The sequence below is a fragment of the Canis lupus genome, chromosome 15 (assembly GCF_011100685.1).
Source record: "Canis lupus familiaris isolate Mischka breed German Shepherd chromosome 15, alternate assembly UU_Cfam_GSD_1.0, whole genome shotgun sequence".
In the NCBI taxonomy this organism is placed as follows: domain Eukaryota; kingdom Metazoa; phylum Chordata; class Mammalia; order Carnivora; family Canidae; genus Canis; species Canis lupus.
Window position 1 is genome coordinate 2800822 of NC_049236.1, and position 27474 is coordinate 2828295.

General features: G+C 37.1%; 1 protein-coding gene across 2 annotated transcripts in view; it reads right to left on the reverse strand.

Annotated features, from left to right (window-relative positions):
* Positions 1 to 27474, reverse strand: part of RLF (RLF zinc finger) — a 91997-nt gene that overhangs the window by 7251 nt on the left and 57272 nt on the right. For both annotated transcript variants that reach the window (XM_038557761.1, XM_038557762.1), the window contains 2 exons: positions 13272 to 13408; positions 2069 to 2210 (listed from right to left, as the gene is read on the reverse strand). In XM_038557761.1, coding sequence (XP_038413689.1) covers positions 2069 to 2210; positions 13272 to 13408 — 279 coding nt within the window. The remainder of the gene's footprint in view (positions 1 to 2068; positions 2211 to 13271; positions 13409 to 27474) is intronic.

Below are 27474 nucleotides of genomic sequence, written 5' to 3' on the forward strand. Positions count from 1 at the left end.
GCCACAGGCAGACTCTCAACCAGTGAGCCACCCAGGCGTCCCCACTATTGCCGTAAGAGGCCTAAAGCCCACACAAGCTTTTCAGCATCATTAACCTGTTCCATCCCAAGGTTTATGTCACTTTTTACTAGTTGCCTCCCAATATCTTTTTCCCTCTTTTACTCTAAGAACAGAATACCTGATTTCTATTGGTTATAAAGTAACCTGAAATAATGAATATATCTCGTCTCCCTTGCAGCTAGATATGGATGGCCCTGTGTCTGTCTGTCTGTCTCTGTGTGTGTGTGTTTGTGTGTATATATACTGGAGGGAGTGAGGAAAAGGTGTATCATAGTGTGGTTCCTGTGGTTTTTCCACTCCCCTCGCCCCCGCCACCTTGCTATCTGGAATGGAGACATGATACCTAGGATTGGAATAGTTAGGTTTTAGAATATGAGATCAAACTATATATTGACTGTAGACAGACAAAAGGTACCTGGGTTTCCATTAAGTGGAGCCACTATAAGCCACCTTCGCCTGTCTGCCTGGATTATTTATCTATATGAGAGAGGGAGAAAACTTCCATCTTCTTTAGACCACTACTATTGCAGGATATCTACCATTCATAGAACTAGATCCTAACTGAAATAGGTCAGATCATCTCTCTTTAAAAACCTAGAAGTGAGTCTCTCAGTTTGAAAGGAATTCTACCTCACTTCCTTTCCACCCACCAGTCCACATCTTTTCTACCCTTCAGGCCAATTATCATGAATGATTATAGTAGAAAGTACCCTAGACTAGGCTTAAAGAGAAATGGGTCTGGTTATGCAAATGGACAGAAATTCCTTAGTCTGTGTCAGAAACCCATTTTCCCTAGTCCTCTAGCAGCTTTCTCATTTTCTGTGGTTTCTCATGGTAAGTAGAATTCTAAAGTGACCCCCCCCCCAGTGACTCTCACCTTTGTATAATCTCCTCCCCTCAAGTGTAAAGGGATCCTGTAAATACAGTATCATTCCTATGATTATGTCATATAGCAAAAAGTAATTTTTAAAAAATAAAGTAAGGTTTAACTAAATAAGTTAAATATAACTTTATTATATTTATAATAAGTTAAATAAATATAAATAAGTAATATAAATAAATATAAAAATAAATATAAGTTATATTTAACTTAGTTAGTTAGGTGACTAAATAATTATCACCTAAGTTATCTATCTGACCATGAATTTACATTTATTTATTTATTTATTTATTTATTTATTTATTTAATTTACTTTTAATAAAATGTTTTGCTTCTTCCTGTCTTTATTAGAAAAGACCAGAATAACATATTTCAAAAAAAAGTATAGGATATAGACGGTTACAACATTAGAAGAGACAGGATGTATCAAAGATACAACTGTGCCTTGACTTTGGTATAAACAATTCTTGGATGTTGTCAAAGAAGTAACCCATAAAACATACCCATTTGCCATTATAGATACGGGTATACTAAGAGCTCACTCATGAGCAGATACTAAAAACAACACAAAAATAGAGCAAAAATAGAGTTAAGATTCATCCTGAATCTCTAGGCTGGTAGGCTTAGCATATATATAGGGCTGAACTCAAAACACAAGGCTTTATATATGGTGCTTCCTCTCATTTTAGCAAATATTTATTTCCTGAAAATATCTAACTTGCTTCCGATTGGTTTTCACAGAGGTTTACAATTTATATACAGTTGATTCTGGAACTGTTCTACTCTTTCAACACTTAGAAAATGTATCATTCCATTCTTAAGGAAAATATAAAAACAGAAAATTATTCTAGTAAAAGTAGATATAGAGTAGTTGAAGTGACAGCTCAGAAACATAATTGTTCTTTACTCCAATGGCCTGTCCCTTCAAATTACTATTTTTCCATTAAGAAAAGCTATGGATTCCAGAAGGTCAATCCGTAGAAACTGCTAGATATGTCCAGTTCCATAATCTTATTAAAGCCCATTATTTCTCATTTTCCCTCATCTAAGAGGAGTTGCCTGAGAAGTTATCTCCCCACTCATTCCTCCATTTCAGGACAATTATCATAAAAAAGCAAAATTACTCACTTCAGTTTGTATAACTCTAATCAGGCAAAATAAATGCTGCTGTGTTTTAGCTATGACACCAAACTGACGACAGCGCTCCAAAAAAGTGTCTAAAGAAGGGTCAATTCTTCTTTGTAGTTTACTCCAAAAGAGAGTCAATTCCCTATAAAAAGAAAGATTAAGGTAAAACATTTAAAGCAACTGGTATTTGCTATCCACCTCCCCACCCCATTTTGGTGTTTTGTTTGATTGTATTTAATAGTAAGCAAAAACTAGAGGAAAAAAAAAGCTATCTATATTCCTTATTGTGTCCTTTCAAACTGGTAATATTGTTAAGAATCCTCTCTGAAAATTCCACCACTTTTCTTCTTTGTGGAGAAAAGTTAAAAACAACAGATTACTTCCTTTAATTATTTTTTAATTATTTTTTGACTACTTCCTTTATATTGACTTTTTTTTTTTAATGCTCGGATCTAATGAAGGACCCGAATTCACAACCCTGAGATCAAGACCTGAGCTGAGACCAAGAGTTAGACATTCAACACTCCCATCGTGTTCCAAAAGGTTTTATCCCTTACACTGGTAATTATATTGACTGAATTAAACCTGATCCAGTAGGCAGGGATCATCTGACATTCCTAAACTGCTAGCAAAATGTACACAACTAATAAATATTCTAACAGCATACTTCTCCACACTAAATCTGCTCTTTTCCAGCTCTATTAAATTTGATGATGCTACTTAGGCATGTATTTTGGAATGTTTAAATATTACTAATAAAACTAGTAAAATGGCATTCTTGGAAATGCCTAAAATATGAGAATCCTATAAATATTCATTATGGAAACAAAGAAAAGTTTGGAAATAAGTTAATTAAAAGCATTGAATGGGTTAAGAGAAAACTCTTAAGGAAAAGCACTAGAAAAGCACTAAAAAATACCTAGGATAAAAATGCTAATATGAACGTGAAATGTGAATGCAAGGTAAGTCACTGAGTAAAACTAAAGAGAGAATGTTATCACTTAAAAGTGACTTGGGGGATCCCTGGGTGGCGCAGCGGTTTGGCGCCTGCCTTTGGCCCAGGGCGCGATCCTGGAGACCCGGGATTGAATCCCACGTCGGGCTCCCGGTGCATGGAGCCTGCTTCTCCCTCTGCCTGTGTCTGTCTGTCTGTCTGTCTCTCTGTGACTATCATAAATTAAAAAAAAAAAAAAAAAAAAAAGTGACTTTTTTCTGTACATTCCAACACTTGGGATCAAGTCCCGAGCTGGGCTGCCTGAGTGGAGGAGCCTGCTTCTCCCTCTGCCTGTGTCTGCCTCTTGCTCTCTCTGTGTCTCTCATGAATAAATAAATAAAATTAAAAAAAAAAAAAGTGACTTTCTTCTGTACATTCCAACACATATTGTAATATTTGTTAAATAACTTTCATAAAGAAGTACTATTTCACAAGCCAGTTTTAGAACACTAATATCTATTGCTGGGATCCCTGGGTGGCGCAGCAGTTTGGCGCCTGCATTTGGCCCAGGGCACCATCCCGGAGACCCGGGATCGAATCCCACATCGGGCTCCCGGTGCATGGAGCCTGCTTCTCCCTCTGCCTGTGTCTCTGCCTCTCTCTCTCTCTCTCTCTGTGACTATCATAAATAAATAAAAAAAATTAAAAAAAAATCTATTGCTATTAACAGACTGTTATAAGGAAGATATGCACAAATACAAGGCTTAATGAATGAACCTATCTTTTTTATAATAGAAAATAAACATATTTAACAGAACTTATTTTATTATACTTTTAAAAGCTTATAATCATTTTGTGATGGAACATTTGATCTATAATAAATAAAATGAACTTAAAATGCCTTTAAATATTTGTCTTGGTGACTAGGGTTGCTTTCCTAACCAGAAAAAGTAAAAATTGAGACAAGTCACCTTTCAGAATAGCTAGTGGCCAGGCAAGTAACTGGGACCACTGTTAGTTTTCAAACTCACAAGACTGCTTCTTATAGATGTTAAGATCTTAGCAATAAAAAATTTTGAGAATAATGCAAAATTCAGAATAACAAAGGAAGTGGAGACTTATATATGCTCAAAGATAAAAAGGAGTTCTACCAAAATATATGTGCGAAAAAAATCTATCCTATTTGAAAAGAACAAAATTATCCTATTTGAAAAGAAAACCAGTAAAACCTCATTATGAAGAGAAAAGGGTAAGGAATATCTACTATCTAAAATTATTATGAAGAGAAAAGGGTAAGGAATATCTACTATCTAAAATTCATCAACTAGAGGTGCCTGGGTGGCTCAGTCAGTTAAGTGTCTGCCTTTGGCTCATTGGGTTCTCTGCTGAATAGGGAGCCTGCTTCATCCACTCACTCTGCCTGCCGTTACCCTGCTTGTGCTCTCTGTCAAAAAAATAAAATAAAATAAAATTCATCAACTGGCTAGAAGTTCAAAGTCAGGCAAATCTGATAAAGTGATAAGTTGAGAATTAAAGTCTCTCAAATAATTTTTTTATAGATTTATTTATTTTAGAGGGAGAGGTGCAGAGAGAGACGGAGAGAGAGAATCTCAAGCAGAGTGAAGATTTCTGCTAAGCACCACCTCGGGGGGGGGGGGGGGGGCCTCAACCTCATGGCCCCAATATCATAACCTGAGTCAAAATCACGAGTTAAGTGCTTAACCAACTGAGCCACTCGGGCACCCCTTAAGTAATTTTTAAAAAATAAACCAGAATGTTTAGGGCTTGATTTATTCCAAACTAAGTATTTCAAGCTATAGTTATTTTAAATCCAAATAATCATGACCAAAAAAGGGTCATTTTTATCATGTATTTTTTGTTTTTATACATACTTACACAATTACAATTCAATAATTTAAAACTGCCATTACCCACCCAAACATATAAACTTGACTAAATGAAACTAAAACAGTATATTACTTATGACAATGCCATGATGCCATCCATTCAAATCTGCACACTGGAAAACTGAAACCACCAATAAATAGTAACTCAGAGCCTGCTGGATCATATAAATAGTGCTAGGAAGGACAAATGCTTCTTCATTACTACAATGATGATTTTAAAAGATAAATAGCCATTAATTTTAAAAGATGAATAGCCATTAAAAGATATATTGAAAATGATTCTATTGTACAGATGCTTCCAGTATTCAGATAATTTATTGCACCCTCAAACTAGCCCGATCCATACCTCAAAAGTCAAAAAATTACATACAAATTCAAACAGTCTGGAAAGGACATTTAGTTCTATTAATAGTGGGAAACACAGGGCACCTGGATGGTTCAGTTGGTTAAGTATCTGCTATGGGCTCAGGTCATGATCCCAGGGTCCGGAGATAGAGCCCCCACACACCCCTCCCCCAGCCTCCCCTTGCCCCACATCTCAGCTCCCTGCTCAGTGGTGAGTCTCCTCCTCCCTCTTCCTCCTTGTGCTCCTTCTCTTGCTCATTCTCTCTCTCAAAGTCTTAAAAAAAAAAAGTGGGAAACATATTTTGGCAGAGAGCTAGCTACCAAGCAGGAACTTTAAATTACACTGTGTTATGGCATTGCAGAAAGCTTGTGGAATCTAGCTAGTATGTCACACTGATATCTGGAATTTAGGCATTTTGGAAATGAGGCAAAGAAAACTTCGTGCAATTAAGGAGTGACCATCCTTAAAGATGGCTCCTACAAATATAGTGGTTGATTCTCATGACTACTTTTTTTTTTTTTTTTTAACTTTTTATTTCTGACAAAGTTGGGTTAAATAAAACACATATGGATATCTGGTCTTTGACAGGTACTGAGAATAACATTCACGTTGTCCCTGATATATCATAGTCTAGGCTGAGAAAGAACAAGCAAGAAATTACATCTGAGGAAACACAAATGTGCAATATATAAGATTTAAATTCAGATCCAAGAAAGCAACAATCATCTAGCAAATACTTGTTGAAAGCTCTGTGTGGAAGTTTAAGTTTCACCTGTATTAACTCTATTTTAAAAGTAGTAAAAAAAAAAAATAAATAAAAGTAGTAAAAATAAGATAAAAACAGAGATGGAGGCAAACCATAAGAGACTCTAACTACAGGGAATAAACTGAGGGTTGCTGGAAGGGAGGCGGGTGACAGGATGGAATAATTCATGATGGACATTAAGGAAGGCACAATGTGTTATATACAACTGATGAATCACTAAATTCTACCCCTAAAACTAATAATATACTATAAGTTAATTAACTTGAATTTAAGTAAAGCCATAATATATAAAAAATAAAAGTAGCAATACTAATTACACATCTATGTGTATACTGTCCCATTCAAAAATGGTTATCTTTCTCATTTGCCTGACTACTCTATTACCACTGCAGACATCTATAGGAAACTCATTCCTCCAGTACAACTTTGATTTTTGCAGAGAACCAAAACTCTTTTGGGGCCAGGATTAATGAATAAGTTAAGCGATATACCTTTCGTTGATAAAAAAAAAAGTGGCGACTGCTATAAAGTATTATGACATGTTTTATTGTGGTTTGTAAATATCTCTGAAGATTTCTAAGAAAATAAACTGTTTTGGGTGATAGTTACATAGTTTATATACTTCAAGTATTATCTTCTGTAGTGATCACATTCAAGAATGAGACTTCTGGGACACCTGGGTGGCTCCACAGTTGAGTGACTGCCTTTGGCCCAGGGCATGATCCTGGAGTCCTGGGATAGAGTCCCACGTTAGGCTCCCTGTAAGGAGCCTGCTTCTCCCTCTGTCTGTGTCTCTGCCTCTCTCTCTCTCTCTCTCTCTCTGTGTGTGTGTCTCTCATGAATAAATAAATAAAATCTTAAAAAAAAAAAAGTGACTGCTTTTTTTCAGATTCCAACTCTGTCACAGTTTTACAAACATGTTACAAAAACTACCACTTAAAATTTTTTTTCTCTTCTCCACAAATATTCCATATAGCCCACTATTTTCAACACAGGAAATTTCTACCACAACAAAAGAATCTATCCTACCTATTTGAAAAGAATTCCTGAGTTTCATTTTCCTTAAATTCACTGTTTTACATTATAGTTATTCTAAGCAAACACGTATGAAAACAACAAAAGGGTAAAAAAAAAAAAAAAAGTCTCCAAATTTGAAAATTGTAGATCCTGTTTCTCTATGAATTGCCTGGAAGTAGCTCACTTTTAACAAAGTGTGATGTGACTTAATATTTTCTTTCATCTACTCATTATAGCTCCTCAGGAGGCCAACAAGAGGGAAATCCCTCTTAATCCCTTCCTGTTGCAGGGGAGCAGCATTAATCCCAGAGCCACTAATATCCTTGGAAGGGCTATAATGTGGCTGAGTGAAGAAAGAAAGAAAAAAAAGTTATAGGTCATTCTAAAAGGGAAGCGTTATCAGGAATATTAAAAGAACTGTGTAACTATAGTTTTACAATTACTTTGTAATCAAGAAAAATCTCAAACAACCTAAACTTATAGCTAAAGGAGCTAGAAAAAGAAAAACAGAGCCCAAAGCCAGAAGACAGAAGAAAATAAAAACGATTAGAGAAGAAATAAATGAAATAGAAACTAAAGAAAACAGATCAATGAAACCAGGAGCTGGTTCTTTAAAAAGATAACAAAACTGATAAACCTTTAGCCAGACTAAGAAAAAAAAAAGTGCAAATAAATAAATCCGAATTTAAAGAGGAGAAATAACTGACATCACAGATATACAAAGGATTATAAAAGAGTATTATGAAAAATTATACGCCAGTAAATTTGACAACCTGGAAGAAATGGATAAATTCCTAGAAACATATAACCTTCTAAACTGAATCAGGAAGAAATAGAGAGTTTGAATAGACCAACATTAGTTGGTAGCAGTGAAACTGAATCAGTAATCAAAAAAGTCCCAAAAGTCCAAGACCAGATGATTTAACAAGTGAATTCTGAAAAACATTTAGAGAATAGTTAATATCTATTCTTCTCAAACTATTCCAAAAATAGAAGAGGATGGAAAGATTACAAATCCATTGTACAAGGCCAGCATCACCCCAATACCAAAACCAGGTAAAGACACTACACAAAAGGGAAAATTTAAGACAGTATCTCTTATGAACACGGATGCAAATATCCTCAATAAAATATTAGCAAACCAAATCTAACAATATATTAAAAAAAACTACTCATCATGATCAAGTGGTATTTATTCCAGGGATGCAGTCACAAATCGATCAACGTGGTATGTCACATAAACAAGTGGAAGGATAAACCATACAATCCTCTCAAAGCAGAAGCAGAAAAAGGATGTGACAAAGTACAACATCCATTCATGATAAACATTCTCAAGGAAGTAGGTTTTGTGGGAATATACCTCAACATAATAAAGACCATATATGAAAAACCCAGAGTGAACATCATACTTGATGGTGAAAAACAACTTTTCCTCTAAGATCAGGAGCAAGACAAGGATGTCCACTCTCACCACCTTTTTTTTTTTTTAAAGATTTATTTATTTATTTATGATAGACATAGAGAGGGAGAGAGGGGCAGAGACACAGGCAGAGGGAGAAGCAGGCTCCATGCCGGGAGCCTGACGCGGAACTCAATCCCGGGACTTCAGGATCGCACCCTGGGCCAAAGGCAGGCGCCAAACCGCTGAGCCACCCAGGGATCCCCCACTCTCACCACCTTTTTTTTTTTTTTTTTTTTTTTTTACTCTCACCACTTTTATTCAACACAGTACTGGGAGTTCTAGCCACAGCAATCAGACAACAAAAGAAATAAAAGGCGTCAAATCATTAAGGAAGAAGTAAAACTTTCACTATTTACAGATGACAGGATACTATATATAGAAAACCCTAAAGATGCCACTAAAAAACTAGAACTGAGCAATGAACTCAGTAAATTCACAGGACACAAAATTAATATACAGCAATCTGTTACATTTCTATGCATTAATAAAGCAGTGGAAGGGGGGTGCCCGGTTGGCTCAGTCAGTTAAGCGTCACAACTCTTGGTTTCAGCTCAGGTCATGATCTTGCAGTTAAGAGATCAATCCCCACATTGGGCTCTGTGCTCAGCACGGAGTCTGCTTCAGATTCTCTCTCCCTCTCTCCCCTACTTGTGCTCTCTCAAAAAAATAAATAAAATCCTAAAAAAAAAAAAAAAATAGTGGAAAGAAAAATTAAGAAAACAATCCCATTTAACTCGTGCACCAAAAATAATAAAATAACTAGGAATAAACTTAACCAAGGAAGTAAAAGACCATTACTCTTGTTAAAATATCTACACTACCTGGGGCACGTTGGTGGCTCAGTCAATGCGTGACTCGATGTTGGCTCAGGTCAGGATCTCAGGGTTCTGAGACTGAGCTCTGTGTTGAGCTCCATGCTTGGCATGCAGCCTGTTTTGGATTCTCTGTCCTTCTCCCTCTGCACTCCCCATTCCCCTCCCACTCTCTTAAAAAAAAAAAAGTCCACCCTACCCAAAGCAATCCACACATTCAATGCAATCCCTATCAAAATACCGACAGCATTTTTCACAGAACTAGAACAAACAATCCTAAGATTTGCATGAAACCGCAAAAAGACCCCAGATAGCTAAAGCAGTCTTGAAAAAGAACAAAGCTAGAGGTATTACAATCTCAGATTTCAAGATCGTATTACAAAACTATAGTAATCAAATCAAAACTGTATAATACTGGCACAAAAACCGACACACAGATCAATTCAATGAACACAATAAAGAATCCAGAAATAATCCCATACTTTTATGGTCAATTAATCTACAGTGAAGGAGACAAGAATATATATACAATTGGAAAAAGACAATCTCTTCAACAAAGGGTGTTGAGAAAACCAGACAGGACCACTTTCTTGGACCATACACAAAAATAAACTCAGAATTATATTAAAAGACCTAAAAGTGAAACCTGAAACCATAAAATTCCTAGAAGCAAACAAAGGCAGTAATCTCTTTGATATCAGTCATAGAAACATTTTTCTAGATATGTCTCCTTTGGCAAGGAAAACAAAAGCAAAATTAAAACTATTCAAACTATACCAAAGTAAAAAGCTTTTGCACAGTAAAGGAAACCATCAACAAAATGAAAAGACAAGCTACTGATGGGAGAGATATTTGTAAATGATGTATCTCACAGGGGTTAATACCCAAAAACATATAAAAAAATTATACAATGGAATAGACACAAAAACAAACAATTCAATTTAAAAATGGGCAGAGGACACAAAAAGACATTTTTCCAAAGATATACAGATGACCAACAGACATATGAAAAGATGGTCAACATCAATAATCATTAGGGAAATGCAAATCAAAACTTCAATGAGGGGATCCTCATTGGCTCAGTTGAGCTTTGGACTCCTTTTTTTTTTTTTTTTTAAAGATTTTATTTATTTATTGATGAGAGACACACACAGAGAGGCAGAGACACAGGCAGAGGGAGGAGAAGCAGGCTCCATGCAAGGAGGATGTGGGACTCGATCCAGGGAATCCAGGATTAGGCCCTGAGCCAAAGGCAGATGCTCAACTGCTTGAGCCACTCAGGCATCTGGAGCTTTGGACTCTTGATTTTGGCTCAGGTCCTGAGATGGAGCCCTCTATCAGGCTATCACTGGGTGTGAGCCTGCTTAAGATTCTCTTCCCCCCCCCGCCCCTCCCCCAATTCATTCTCTCTAAAACAAACTTTCACGGATCTTATTTATTTATTTATTTATTTATTTATTTATTTATTTATTTATTTTTTTATTTGCGGGGGGGGGGCGGAGAGAGAGAGATAATGACAGGGCAGGGGCAGAGGGAGAGGAAGAAGCAGACTCCTTGCTAAGCAGAGAGCCTGACGCAGGGCTCGATCCCAGGATCCTGGGATCATGACCTGAGCCGAGGCAGATGCTTAACCAACTGAGCCAGCCAGGTGCCCCCCTTAAAAACAAAACAAAACCAGTAACAAAAACCCCAAAAAACCACAATAAGATACCACCTCACACTTGTCAGAATGGCCAATATAAAAAAATTAAAGAAATAACCAGCATGAGCCAGGATGTAGAGAAAAAGGAAACCTCATGCACTGTTGGTAGGAATGCAGGCTGGTGCAACCACTCTGGAAAACAATATGGAGGTTCCTCAAAAAATTAAAAATAGAATTACCATATGATCCAGTAGTTCCATTACTGGGAATTCACCCAAAAACCACAAAAACACTTCAAAAAGATATATGCACCCCTATGTTTATTACAGCATTATTTACAAGAGCCAAGATATGGAGGCAGCCCAAGTATCAACATAATCAACAGATGAATGGATAAAAAGATACTACACACACACACACCCCTTAGTCATAAAGAGATTTTGCCATTTGTAACAAACATGGATGGATCTAGAGGGTACCATATTAAGTGAAATAAGTCAGGCAGAGAAAGACAAATACCATATGATTTAATTCATTTGTGGAATTTAAGAAACAAAGCAAATAAAAAAAAGAGACAAATGAAAAAACTCTTAAAAACAGGACAAACGACAAACCGGTGGTTACTAGAGGGGAGGTGGGTGGGGAGATAAGTGAAATAGGTGAAAGGGATTAAAAGCACACTTATTGTGATGAGCACTAAGTAATGTACAGAAATGTTGAATCATATGTTGTACATCTGAAACAAAACAAAAAACTGTAATCTACAAACATCCCATATGTGATTTAATACATTTCTTAGTCCTGAAAATCTAGCTATCACTAGCAGATACTTTTTCATTATAAGCAAAGAAATTAACGGTCACAAGAAAAATTTAAATTGGGGTTTGCTTCTCAAGAAACACATCTGTTTTCTAAAGCTAAAATCTCTAATCTGTAATGTATGAAAAAAACCCTCAATTTAATGATCAAAACCCTCATTGCTACATAATTCTTTCTATTTATATCACCTATTTTTTATTTTCCTTACAAAATGTCCATAATGAGTATTACAAAATATATTTAACTCTCTATTCCACTATCTACTTTCTTATAGGAGATATAACTCTGGACTAGTGGACCCAGTGGTAGAAGGCTACAATCTGAATTCTGGTGCCTGTGCCAAGAAAACCACCATAGGAGAAGAAAAGTACTGGATTAGCAGTCCAAAACCCTGGATGTGAATCCAGTTCTATCACTTTAGCCTTAGGATCCTGGGCAATCACAAAACTTCCTCTGGACCTCCACTGCCTCATCTGCACAATGACAATTATGAGAGTTGGGTGAGATGATTGATAGTACATAAATAATATTTCTATATAAAATAATAAAAAGAAATATAGTGGTATATAATGCTAATAATAATAAAATTGTACTAATACACACAGATCCTCCAAAAAGAGATTGATGAAGGTTAAAGTAAACAAAGGGCTTTACTGGGTTTTAAAATGCTCATTTTCAACTTTAAACCATCCTAAGGTTCTAAAATGCTCAAGGTTCCTCTTATCAAGATCATGCAAATCCAACTTTTTCTTTGAATTAAAGCTCATCAGAGATTTACCTCCGCCTTGAAACTTTTCTTAAACATACAGTGAGAGCACCTTTCTTTAATATCCTATAGCATTATCCGTATTACTAATCTGATACTCATTTACAGTCTTACATTCTGGGTTTCCTGTGTACCAAGTCTGCCTCTTTGTACTAAATAGATTCCATACAGTTAGAATGAAAGAACAGTGGGTTACACTTATTGTTTCCTTTTTTAGCAACTAAGTACTCTGTAGGCAAACAAGATATAAACTGAATTAAAACCAAATTGTGTAATTCTGCTATATAGTACCAAAGTTGCAAGAGATTCTTATTCAAATGGATATCCTTCTCTAGGGCAAAGTTGACCTAGAAACCTATATTATTAGTGGGTTTCCAAACAAGAGGGGGAAAAAACTATCAGAGGATACATTAAGTGTAAAAGAAAACGACCTAACACCAATTTGTTTCATGTTGCTATAATTTTATCCTCAAAGATATATCTTAAATTTAACAGACAATCCTCTATAGGATGATCAAGAAGAGCTCAAACTTTTTACCTTCTCTTTATTTCTGGACTCTTCTGGAAAATATCAAACCAATAATATTTTTAATTAAATGGTTTAGCTTCTAAGCAAGATTTAATTCACATGTCATCAGGCTTTAAATTTGAAACAAACCAATGTTTACATAAACTCTAAATGCCATACTCTGTACTAAACAAATAAGGAGAATAAAAAGTAAATATACTTACCAAGAACAATATACACTTGCAGTTTGGAGTTGCTGGGTAAGGTAAGTCGTACAAAGAACAAATGCTGTGTTATCCTGACCCTCAGATTCCAGATTACATATGATGTCTAGTATTTCCTTGCAGTCGACCTTTGCAATCTATCAAAAATGAGAAGATGGAGTCAAAAAGAAAATGGTGACTTTCCTACATATTTTGTTATGTAATATGAAGCTTCTTTTAACTTTTTAGGTATTTATTTATTCATTCATGCATGCATTCATGAGAGAGAGAGAGAGAGAGAGACAGAGGGGCAGAGACATAGGCAGAGAAGGAGGCCTCCCACGGGGAGCCCAATGTGGGACTCAATCCTGGAACTCCAGGATCACACTCAACCGGTGAGCCACCCAGGTGTCCCTAACATTTTCTATTTTGATAACTGATGAAGCAATTAGAAGGATTTAATTTTTTTCTATTAACTCATGGCCAACTGTTCTGGAATATTTCATATAAGAAAATATTAAAGAGAGTAGACACTGTAAGGAAGTCCCCCTCTAGTCCCAAGGCAGATAAAAACATTTTTGTACAGTTAAAAAAAAATTATTCATGGGGCACCTGGCTGGCTCAGTCAGTACAGCATTCCAACTTGATCTCAGCGTTTTGAGTTCAAGCCCCACACTGGGCGTGGAATCTAATTTAAAAAAATTATTCATGAATACCGCCACCATATAAATGAAATAACTTCAGATTATTTTCACCTGAAGCACCATCTTTTTTTTTTTTTTTTTTTTTTTTTTTTTTTAAGATTTTGTTTTTAAGTAATCTCCACATTCAACATAGGGCTCAAACTCATGATCCCAAAATCAAGAGTTGCATACTCCTCCAACTGAGCCAACAGGTACTCCTATTTCTTTTTCAATTTTATTCAAGTCACTCTAGTTACAGATAGAAAAACACAAAGTTTATCCTCACTGCCAGTAAAGCTAAAGGAGGCGGGATGAGAAACTGTTAAATTCAAATACTGTAGTAACTTATCACTTTTTCATAGAGTTAAGGAAAAAAAAAATCTTTGGTATAAGGGAGTTTTCAAACAACTAAAACACTTAGATATATATCTTTTTCATTTATATTATTTATAGAAATCTTAAAACTACCTCTGGGCAAATCAAGAATTTTCTGGGGCTTAGTTATTTTACATACTAATAAAACGGGGAAAAGACCTCAAAAGATCCTTTCTCAACTGTGTTTTATCATTCCTTATCTTAATAAAGAAGATGAAGAATAATCTTTGTCATTTGTCTATGTGTTAGCATTATAAATCTTAATTATGCCAGACACTAAATGTATAAAACAATGTTAAATTTCAGGATAAATGAAGCATATGTCAGGGCAAATAAGGTATATAAGAGCTCATCTCTTCCAAAGTGCTATACAGTTCCAATAGGTGGTTTCTAAGTCTCTTAATTTTAGTCAGACCCTCAGAAAGGCTTCTTTCAAAGTTTAGATCAAATACCATTTTCTCACAGAATCATTTTACTTCTAAGATCATGTCAGAATATTCATCAAAAACTCTATTCCCATCAATTAAAAAACTAAAAAACAACTCCTCCAAAAGTCAACTATACTTCAATTTTAAAAAAGGACAAACCCACATACAAAAACTGTACTCTTAATTCTTCCTTTGTAACATCCATCACAATTGCTATTCAATCATTAGATGAAGAACTTACTAGGATCTGTCTTCTCTACTATAATGTAAAATGAATGAGGTCGGGCTATGTATATATATACCTTGTTCAAAACTCAGCACCTAACAGTGTCTGCAACACATAAAAAAAGTAAATGCTGATGAATGGAGTAAATGAATCAAATTTAATCAGGGTAAAATGTTCGTGTTTACAAAGTGAAACGCATACAGTTGTGTTTTCTAATGTTTTCAAAGACAATGCAATGAAATAATAAGCAGTGTGGTACAGTGATTAAAAGTAAATATTTTATTTTTTAAAAGATTTTATTTATTTATTCATGAGAGATGGGGGGGCGAGAGAGAGAGAGAGAGAGGCAGAGACACAACACAGGCAGAGGGAGAAGCAGACCCCATGCAGAGGGCCCGATGTGGGACTTGATCCGCATTCTGGGATCATGCCCTGAGCAGAAGGCAGACACCCAACCACTGAGCCACTCAGGAGTCCCTAAGAGTAATTATTTTATTTTTTAAGTAATTATTTTAAAACCAGATTGTATATTCTCTTCCCAGCTCTATAGCTGCTAGCTGTGTGACCCTGGATACATCACATAACTTCTCAGTAATTCAATGTATCAGTTTCCTATCTATAAAATGGAAATAATAGAACCCCCCTCATGGAGTTATTATAAGAAGTTACTATATTTTTTTTAAGTTTTTTTTTTTAATTTTTATTTATTTATGATAGTCACAGAGAGAGAGAGAGAGAGAGAGGCAGAGACACAGGCAGAGGGAGAAGCAGGCTCCATGCACCAGGAGTCCGACGTGGGATTCGATCCCGGGTCTCCAGGACCACGCCCTGGGCCAAAGGCAGGAGCTAAACTGCTGCGCCACCCAGGGATCCCCAGAAGTTACTATATTTTAGTACATCATAGTGACTCTAGTTAGTAATCTGAAAGCTGTTACGAGAGTATATCATAAAAGTTCTCATGAAAAGAAAAAAAATTTGTGACCATGAATGATGACAGACATCAACTAAAATTATTTTCGTTACCATTAGACAACATATAAAACATCAAATTTTATGCTGTACACCTGAAATAATATAATGTTAATATGTCAATTATACATCAATAAAAAATGTGATATCTGTGCCTATTAGAGCTAAGTCTTAAAAAATAAGTTCTAACAGGGATTGGCTAATAGGGATCAAGTTAGAAGAGCTATTAAAAACTGTTTTCAGGGCAGCCCCGGTGGCGTGGTGGTTTAGCGCTGCCTACAACCCAGGGCGTGATCCTGGAGACCCTGGATCGAGTCCCACATCGGGCTCTCTGCACGGAGCCTGCTTCCCCCTCTGCCTATGTCTCTGCCTCTCATTCTCTCTCTGTGTCTCTATGAATAAATACATAAAAAATCTTTAAAAAAATAAATAAAAATAAAAATAAAAACTGTTTTCAGGACAGCCCATGTGTCTCAGCGGTTTACCACCGCCTTTGGCCCAGGGCCTGATCCGGGGGACCTGGGGTTGAGTCCCGCGTTGGGCTCCCTGTGTGAAGCCTGCTTCTCCCTCTGCCTATGTCTCTGCCTCTCTCTCTCTCTCTCTCTCTCTCCCTGTCTTTCATTAATAAATAAATAAATAAATAAATAAATAAATAAATAAATAAATAAATAAAAAAAATCTTTAAAAAAGAAGAAAACTGTTTTCATGGGGACACCGGGGTGGCTCAGCAGTTGAGCATCTTCCTTTGGCTCAGGGCACGATCCTGGTGTGGGGATCAAGTCCCATATCAAGCTCCTCGCAGGGAGCCTCTTCTCCCTCTGCCTAGGTTTCTGCCTCTCTCTGCGTCCCTCGTGAATAAATAAATAAAATCTTTAAATAAAACTGTGTTTATGAAATATGTAAATTTTAAAAATAGGAAATAGGAAAAGTCATTCCAAAAGATCACTCTCAGATGCGAGACCACACTTGATGCAAATTTATATTTAAGGAGTACTGGGAGGTAAAGTTAAGTTGTTAAAACCTAAAACATAATTAAAATAAATTTTCAGCTAAGAGAAAAAAGACCTCATCATATTTAATGAAGATGGAATTTTACTGATGCCCTAAACAATCATGTCCTCATTCATAGCTCAATGAATCAGAAGGGTCATCCAGAGACAAAAGCCATAGGGCATTTAAAATCTAAGTGACTAAGGGACCAAAATGAGAATTCTACAGCAAGTGAAAACAGCTGTTCCAGAGCAGCTACTATCCAGGTGTGTTCAAGCTCCTGTCTAAAACCAAGAATTAAAAAAAAAAAAAAAAAAAAAAAAAAAAAAAAAAAAAAAAACCAAGAATTATTCATGAGAGACACACAGAGACAGAAAGAGAGCGGCAGAGACACAGGCAGAGAAGCAGGCTCTACGCAGGAAGCCCGATGTGGGACTCGATCCTGGGACTCCAGGATCATGCCCTGAGCCGAAGGCAGGCGCTAAACAGCTGAGCCACCCAGGGTTCCCTGTCAACTTGCATTTCTAGAACATTTTTTATCTGTTTCAAGTAACTTGAATGAGATAATTGTATTATCTCATTTTATCAACATGATAAATAGTAAGATCGACAAGGCAGGCAATATTTCTATTCACAAGTAAAAGATGAGCCTAAGAAGAGACTGTTTCTCGTCTCCAGTCAACTGTGGCTAATAATCAGAAGTAACAGTAAACTAAATGAAAACTGAATCTCACTTCATTTTATTCCTACAGGGAAGCCCTTACATTTTAAAGGGGTATAATTCAGAGGTATAGGAGCTTTCACCTTGGAACCAGTGTCAAGAAAAACTGGACAAAAGTGAAGTAAACTAGAAATAGAGATTTCAAGTCAAAATTTCCTAACCTAAAATGATGGGGGGAGGAGGAAATGATATGAAAAATCCATATTAGTAGTTTATAAGGCATATATATATTATTTCCATTTATTACAAATATTCTACAGATGAACACTGCTAGTGTATTATAAACCTGTTTGTTTAGGTCTTTTTACAGCCCTCCTCCCCTTGCATGCTGAGCCGATCCTCCCCATCCTTCAACATTCAGTGGAAACTTCTTTCATCATGAAGTCTCCTTTATAGATTATTCTAATGTCCAAGATCTCCTGTCTTGCTGTGAATTCACAGCATCTTACCAACATTTTTTTTTTTTTTAAGATTTAGTTATTTATTCAGAGAAAGAGAGAGAGGCAGAGACACAGGCAGAGGGAGAAGCAGGCTCCATGCAGAGAGCCCGACGTGGGACTCGATCCCGGGTCTCCAGGATCACACCCCGGGCTGCAAGCGGCGCTAAACCACTGCGCCACCGGGGCTGCCCTCTTATCAACATTTTTAATTGGGCTTTTATTTCACCTTGGGTCAACTTCTGAACTAGTAACTCATACTGGCCTTTTTATTTATTACTTTCCTGTTTTGAGGTTTTAACTTATGCTCTTCAACTAGACTATGAATTCTTTGAAGACAAGAGCACAGTCTTATAAATGATATCCAAAATCCTCTGTGCAAAAAAATCCACAGGAAAAAAAAAAGCCACGTTAAAATTAAAATGTACGTATCTTTCAAAATCAGTGATGGGGATACAAGCCAACCTGATTTTTGCCTTCATGGAACTCATAGTTGAGTTACAGATAATAAATGAGGAAGCAGGTAATTGCTGAGAATTACAATGTATGTTAACTGCTACAATGGGGATGTAAGGAGTATTTTAAAACTACCTTTGGGGGCACCCGGGTGGTTCAGTCAGTTAAGCATCTGCCTTTGGCTCAGGTCATGATCTCAGTGTCCTGGGATGGAGCTCTGCATCAGGCTCCCTGTTCAGTAGGGAGTCTGCTTGGCCCTCTCCCTCTGTCCCCACCCCCACCCTTGCTCATGCTCCCTCTCTCAAATAAATAAAATCCTAAAAATAAAACAAACTACCTTTGGCAAGAAAAATCTAACCCAAACCTGGGAGCTCAAAAACAACTTCCTCGATGAAGTCACAAATAAGATGAGAATTAAAGAATGAGTAGAAATAAGCTATGGGAAAGGGTAAAATGAAATAAAATTGTTCCAGGAAGGAAGAAAAACACATTGCAAGAGCCAAAGGGTAAAAATGAGCATGATATTGGAGAAATAGAAATAAATTATTTCTGTAGAGCTAAAGGTAATACAGCACTAGTGTTGGAACATCATATCTAGTGAGTTCTTAAAGAGTGGACACTTTCTGCTCTTCTGGTATCTCAGTGTCTTCTGACACTACCACAGTGAATGCTGGTAACCATGCATGCTCCTGCACCAACCTAACCTCTACCAACTTCTCCTATCCTCAACTCTCTCCAATGTTATACATTTTCTAACAAATTTCAAATACTAGCATCCTGTTAGTTCATGTCTAATATTACGGTTTACCTGACATTTTAGAACTCAATTATATGCCTGATCGTGAAGTTTCTGAGAGGTCCGTAACATCTAAGCATGGTAACATACATACATTTTTATTATCCATTACTTCTATCTAAGTTACTATTGAGAAAACAGGACTAGCATACAGTGGGGTTTTGGTACAACCTTCCAGTTCAAGAACTCATTTGCCTCACACATACTTACTGATGCTACTAATACAGGGGCATCCTTCAATACTTTTTCACTTTCCTTTAAGTAATGAAAAAAATCTGATCATTCTTACAAATGAAGAAACTGGGGATGCCTGGGTGGCTCAGCGGTTGAGTGTCTGCCTTTGGCTCAGGGCTTAATCCTGGAGTTCTGGGATCAAGTCCCACATTGAGCTCCCTGCATGGAGCCTGCTTCTCCTTCTGCATGTGTCTCTGCCTCTCTGTGTGTCTCTCTTGAATAAATAAATAAAATCTTTAAAAATATAATAAAATAAAATTTATTAAAAAAAAAAAAACGAAGAAACAGAATTCTTCAATCTGTTACCTACTCTCCCTGATTCTAAATCCTTTAAAAGCTGATACCAATCTCATTTCATGCTTTTATCTCACTTAGTGCCTACTTTAGGATCTGTATGTGACAAGTAAGCATTTAGTTAACATTTTTAGTCAAAAAAATTATCAGTATTTTGCCCCAAACACCTGTATTTTCTTGAAACAGAGGAAAAAAGAATTATGATAAAGAAATAAAATAAGATGAAAAAAATAGAAAAATCCAGGTAAATTAAAATGATATACTTTTAAAATGCTTCATTAATAAGTATGGTATACTATTGGTCCCCAACCTTTTCTAAAAAATACCTTAAGACCACACACTAAAAACCATATATGCCATAAAATACTTTTCAGTTACCATAAATTAAAATGAGATTACTAACAAGTTTCTGAGGGCAGCCCCGGTGGCGCAGCGGTTTAGCGTCGCCTGCAGCCCAGGGCGTGATCCTGGAGACCCTGGATCGAGTCCCACGTCAGGCTCTCTGTATGATGCCTGCTTTTCCCTCTGCCTGTCTCTGCCTCTCCCTCTCTCTATGAATAAATAAATAAAAATCTTGAAAAAAAAAAAAGATAAAAAAAAAACAAGTTTCTGAGAATTTTTTTTTAAGATTTTATTTATTTGACAGAGAGTGAGTGAACCTGAGAGCACAAGCAGGGGGAACTACAGGCAGAGGGAGAGGGAGAAGCAGGCCCCTGCTCAGCAAGGAGCCTGATGTGGGGCTCAATCTGAGGACCCCAGGATCATGACCTGACTGAAGGCTGATGCTTAACCGACTAAGCTATGCAGGTGCCCCGCTTCTGAGAATTTCAATCAGTAACCAGGAAATACCTGCACTAGGTACTGAAAGAATTTTTTTGTTCTTATTTTTATTTATTTTTTTTTTTAAATTTTTATTTATTTTTATTTATTTATGATAGTCACAGAGAGAGAGAGGCGCAGAGACACAGGCAGAGGGAGAAGCAGGCTCCATGCACCGGGAGCCCGATGTGGGATTCGATCCCGGGTCTCCAGGATCACGCCCTGGGCCAAAGGCAGGCGCCAAACCTCTGCGCCACCCAGGGATCCCTTGTTCTTAAATATGATTCATATCCCTGTGGTTTACATTCTATAATTAAGATGAGTCGGATAACATGCATCAAATGATTCTTTGTTTACTTTCCATCTTGCCTAGTAGAATATATGTTCCATCAGGGCACGAATTTCTTTTTATTCATCACTGTATCTTCAGTGCCTACAATGATATCAGGCACCTGGGGGAATATCAATAAATATTTGTTGGAATAAAAGATAACCACAAGATAAATAATATAGTGGCCACAGGATAAATAAGTGGAACAGACTTAAGACAAAAATAACATGGACTAGAGTAAGCAAAGGTGGCTTTAAGGAAAATAGGTCTTTTTTTTTTTATTTTTTTTTTATTTATTTATTTATTTATTTTTTTTATGATAGTCACAGAGAGAGAGAGAGAGGCGCAGAGACACAGGCAGAGGGAGAAGCAGGCTCCATGCACCGGGAGCCCGATGTGGGACTCGATCCCGGGTCTCCAGGATTGCGCCCTGGGCCAAAGGCAGGCGCCGAACCGCTGCGCCACCCAGGGATCCCAGGAAAATAGGTCTTGGGGGGAGTATCAGGGTCTAGATACATTTGGGTGGGGATGGCTTAAAAAAAAACAATGTTGAGTGAAGTAAGTCAATCAGAGAAGGACAAACATTATATGGTCTCATTCATTTGGGGAATATAAAAAATAGTGAAAGGGAATAAAGGGGAAAGGAGAAAAAATAAGTGGGAAATATCAGAAAGAGAGACAGAACATTAAAGACTCCTAACTCTGGGAAATGAACTAGGGGTGGTAGAAGGGGAGGTAGGCGAGGGGTGGGGGTGACTGGGTGACGGGCACTGAGGTGGGCACTTGACGGGATGAGCACTGGGTGTTATTCTATATGTTGGCAAATTGAACACCAATAAAAAATAAATTTATTTAAAAAATAATAAAAATATTATGCAAATTAAAAAAATGGAAAAAAAAAACGATGCTAGAATGAGGAAGCTGATAAATGTGAGAGTAACTATGGCTTAGGAGGAGGGAAAAGGTTACAAGATAGAACTGTAAAGAATGATATCTACCACTAAAGCTAGCATTCAGTGAATGAAAGGTTGGATTTAAAAAAGTTAGAGATTTTGGACAGAGCTCAATCTGACATCAGAAGACATCCTAAATAAGGCCATACCCTAGAGTTGTGTAGTTTCATACTACACAAAGCTAAGGAAGTTAACGGAGGCTGAAATTCAGTCAGCTTGCCAAACCCTAAGTTTTGGCATGAGGCTCTTCCTTACAGAAGGGAGACCTATGGAAGGCAACCATGTGAAAGAGAAGGTACTTTCTGCCAATTCCCATAAAGGTACCATATAGGCTAACAATAGCGGGAGACTGGAGGACATGTGATTGTTTTGTTTCTAAGGGTAGTCAATAAACATTTACTGAACTGAAAGGACAGTAAGCAGAGCCAGTCAAGAACTTAAAAGCACCTGAAAGACTAGTTAGGAACCTTCATTCTACACATTAAGCCTCCTCAAGATCGTAACTAGCTCCTCATATTCTTCTTATCAGAATCTACTCCCTAACAAAGTCTGATAAACTTAATGATACAAAAACATAAATCATGCTTAAGCATTGTTAATTGCATTTGTAATTGGAAGTATCAAAACGTTCAACATAAGGAATAAAGTGGCTAATGCTGGAAAACTCTGGGGGCAAAGATGAAAATGTATACCACCTTACCCCATGAATTTTATATCTAAAAAACCATATATATATATGTATATATAGGAATAAGGAGTGCTTTATCTCTGAGAATTCTAATAGGCCTTAGCATTGTGTCTCTATAAATTAGTTTTATGTTTGCTTCGGCCAGGGGATTCAGAGGTTACTAGCCAGGACCTTCTTTTTATTGCTTTTTTCTCAGTTTTATATGTATAAAAACCAAATATATATATTTACATACCTTCCTGCCAGTCCTGATGCTGAATAAGGAATAAAGAGTCAGACCTGACAAGAGTAAAGCCTGAAAGTTCTCTGATGGCAAAGCACTTAGAAATCCGGGTAAAATAGAAATGCTTTTTATTTTTTTTTAAATTTTTTAAAGATTTTATTTATTTATTCATGAGAATACACAGAGAGGAGAGAGAGAGAGGTAGAGACACAGGCAGAGGAAGAAGCAGGCTCCATGCAGGGAGCCTGATATGGGACTGATATGGGACTTGATCCCGGTCTCCAGGATCACGTCCCCGGCTGTAGGCGGTGCTAAACCGCTGAGCCACCGGGGCTGCCCTAGAAATGCTTTTTATAGAATGCACAGCCAAACATTCAAGAAATAAAATAAATCGCTAAAGGGAAAAAGTGTTTATTAAATGTGACTGGACAACTGCCCTAACTTGCTGGATCATTGTTAATTTCGCTAAGAAGCTTAAGTTTTACAACTCCTGGATGGGAGATGGTAAAGCTTGGACTGAGGCATAGGAAGGTGGCAGTGAGACCTTCTGCATAAAGTTATAACTCCTAAAGAACTAAAAACTGAGAGAAAGGGAGATGGCAATCTCAACCTGGATTCTGCTGGGATAAAAAAGTATTTGAGAATTTATAACCTGTCCTTGGCTATAACACTACTCTGTTGTCTAAAATCTTCAAACTGAGAAAAAAGAAAGAAAATAAAAATAAGGTCCTGGCTGGTAACCTCTGAATCACCTGGCAGAAGCAAACATAAAACAGATTTATAGAGACACATGCTAAGGCCTATTAGAATTCTTAGAAATAAAGCATTCCTTATTCCTACCCACGCACCCGAAACTGAGTTCACAATCCGAAACTATAAAAAGTATAAATACGCCAGTCATTCCAGAAAGTGCAACATACACAATAAGCAGCAGAACTAGACTCCCAAGAACTTGAGATAATAGAATTACAACACAACATGAAGACTGAACCCTAAACGTGGAATTAAAAAAAAAAAAAAAAAAGGCAGAGGGGCGCCTGGGTGGCTCTGTCGGTTAAACATCAGACAGCTTAATTTCAGCTCAGTTCAGGATTTCAGGGTCATGGGATCAAGCCTAGCTTCGAGCTCTGCATGAGCATAGAGCCTGCTTGGGATTCTCTCTCCCTCTCCTTCTGCCTGTCCCCTCAGTGCATACTCACTCTCTCTTTTTGAGAGAGAGAGAAAAAAGAAAAAAGAAAGGCAGAGAGCAACATGAGTAATGAAGGGAGGGAGGGAGGGAGGAAAGGGAGGAACGGAAGGAGGAAGGAGGCATAAAATCACAAAATGATGCACCTGAAGTGCATATTGCTAAATGAAAGAAGTCAATCTGGAAAGGCTACATACTACATAATTCCAACCCTACGACATTCTGGAAAAGGCAAAACTGTAGAGGCAGTAAAAAGATCAGAGAATGCCAGGGGCTTGAGGGGAGAGGGTAAACGATGAAGAGGTGGAGCACAAGACATTTTTAGGGCAGTAAAACTATTCGGTATGATACTGTGATGCTAGACACATGTCATTATACGTTTGTCAAAACCCACAGAATGTTTAACATAACCAAGACTGAACCTTAATGGAAACTATAGATTTTATAGTTCACCAATTATAACAAATATAACACACTAATAGCAAGATGTTAATAGATAAAACTGGGAACTCTGTACTTTGCACTCAATTTTTCTTAAACTGCTTCTGCTTTTTATTTATTTTTTATTTTTGGTTTACCTAATGCCATTTTTTAAAAATTTTTATTTATTTATGATAGTCACACAGAGAGAGAGATAGAGAGAGAGGCAGAGACATAGGCAGAGGGAGAAGCAGGCTCCATGCACCGGAAGCCCGACGTGGGATTCGATCCCGGGTCTCCAGGATCACGCCCTGAGCCAAAGGCAGGCGCTAAACCGCTGCACCACTCAGGGATCCCCCTAATGCCATTTTTTAATTGGAGTTTGATTTGCCAACATATAGCATAACACCCAGTGGTCATCCCGTCAAGTACCTCCCTCAGTGCCTATCACCCAGTCACCTCATCCCCTCGCCCCTCGCCCACCTCCCCTTCCACCACCCCTTGTTCATTTCCCAGAGTTAGGAGTCTCTGAGGTTCTGTCTCCCTCTCTGATATTTCCCACTCATTTTCTCTCCTTTCCCCTTTATTCTCTTTCACTATTTTTTATATTCCCCGAATGAATGAAACCATATGTTTGTCCTTCTCTGCTGTTTCTGCTTTTTAAAAAAAAAAAGTCTATTCATTTAACAAAAAAACCTTTAAACATTTTAAAAACTGGATTCTTTTTTTTAAGATTTTATTTATTTATTCATGAGAGACACAGAGAGAGAGGCAGAGACACAGGCAGAGGGAGAAGCAGGCGCCATGCAGGGAGCCCGACTCAGGACTTGATCCCAGGTCTCCAGGACCACACCCTGGGCAGCAGGCTGCGCTAAATCACTGCACCACCAGGGCTGCCCTAAAACTGGATTCTTTTTATTGTTGATTTCTAAGAGTTCTTCATATATTCTAGACGAAAGGCTTTATAAAAAGCCTTATAAGTTTACAAATATTTTCTCCCACTCTGTGCATTAATTTTTCAGTTTCTTGATGTTCTTTCACAAAGCTGGATGAAATTTTATTTTTGTCACTTGTGTTTCGGTGTCAAATATAAAAAAACAATTACTTAATCCAAGGCCTTAAATACTTGTTCCTGTATTTCCTCCTAAGATGTTACATTTTTAGCTATTATATTTATAAAGTCTATGATTCATTTAGAGTTAATTTTTATATATAGTATTAGTGGTCAAACTTTATTCTTTTGCAAGTGGATATCCAGTTGTCCAAGACTCCTTAATTGAAAAGATTATTCTTCCCACTAATGAATTATCTTGAAATTCATATAAATGTATCATTTGACCATAAGTGTAATGGCTTATTTCCAGATTCTAGTCCATTGATCTTTCTGCCTATATTTTGCCAGCACCACACTGACTTGATTACTGTTACCTTTTAATGAAGTGTGAGTCCTTCAACTAACTTACTTTCTTTCTTTCTTTCTTTCTTTCTTTCTTTCTTTCTTTCTTTCTTTCTTTCTTTCTTTCTTTCTTCTTTCTTTCTTTTTGAGAGAGAGAAAAGGGGCATGAGTGGGGTGGGTGTGGGGGGCAAAGGGAGAAGGAAAAAGAATCTTAAGCAGGATCCAGTGTGGAGCCCAATGTGGGGCTTGATCTCACTATCCTAAAATCATGACCTGAGCCAAAATCAAGAGTTGGATGCTTAACCAACTGAGCCATTCAAGTGCCCTTCCAACTCAGTTCTTTTACAAGATTGTTTTTGTTATCCTGGGTCCCTTAAATTTCCACAGGAATTTTAGGATCAGTCTCTCAATTATTCCAAAAGAGGAAGGTAGGATTTTGACAGAGATAGCATTGAATCTGTAGATCAATTTAGAGAATATTTCCATCTTAACAATACTAAGTCTTTTGATCCAAGAAAACAGGATGTTGATCCATTTATTTACTTTCTTTCAACAACATTTTATGTCTTCAGTGGATAAGTCTTACACATTCTAAAAACTTGTTCCTAAACATTTTATTCTTTATAATGTTATTGTCCATGAAATTGTTTCCTTAACTTCATTTTCGTGTTGTTTACTGTCATATGTATATAAATAAGTAACTTTTGTATACTGGTCTTACTAGGATTATTTATATACATGATAGTATGTTCATGAAAACAGAGACAGTTCCAATCTGGATGCTGGAACAGAGACAGTTCCAATCTGGATGCTTTCTCCCCTCCCTTTTCTTGCCTAATTGTCCTGGCTAAAACTTCCAGTACAATAGTGAATAGAAGCGGCAAAAGCACACATTCTTGTCTTGTCTCTCCTCTTAGGGGAAAACCACTGAATTTTTTATCATTAAATATGTCACCCATGGATTTTCAGATACCCTTTATCAGGCTGAGGAAGTTCCTTGCTATTCCTAATTTGTTTAGTGTTTTTAACGTGGTGTAGGACCTTGTTAAATGCTTTTTCTGCCTCTCTTTGATGAACATGTGGCTTTTGTCCTTTATTCTATTAACGTGGTGTATTACACTGACGGATTTAAGCCAACTTTGCATTCCTGTGATAAAACCTACTTGATCCGTGGCTTATTTGGGAAGATGTTTAATTTTTACGTTTGTGAATTTCCCAAAAAAATTTTTTTTAAGATTTTTTATTTTATTTATTCATGAGAGGCACAGAGAGAGAGAGACAGAGACACAGGCAGAGAGAGAAGCAGGCTCCATGCAGGGAGCCCGACGTGGGACTTGATCCCAGGTCTCCAGGATCACGCCCCAGGCTAAACCTAAACCGCTGGGCCACTGGGGCTGCCCTCCCAAATTTCCTTTTTTTGTTTTAATAATAAATTTATTTTTTATTGGTTTTCAATTTGCCAACATACAGAATAACACCCAGTGCTCATCCCGTCAAGTGCCCCCCTCAGTGCCCGTCACCCATTCACCCCCAGCCCTGCCCTTCTCCCTGATTTCTGATTTCATTCCACTGTGACTGAAGAACATAGTGTATTATTTC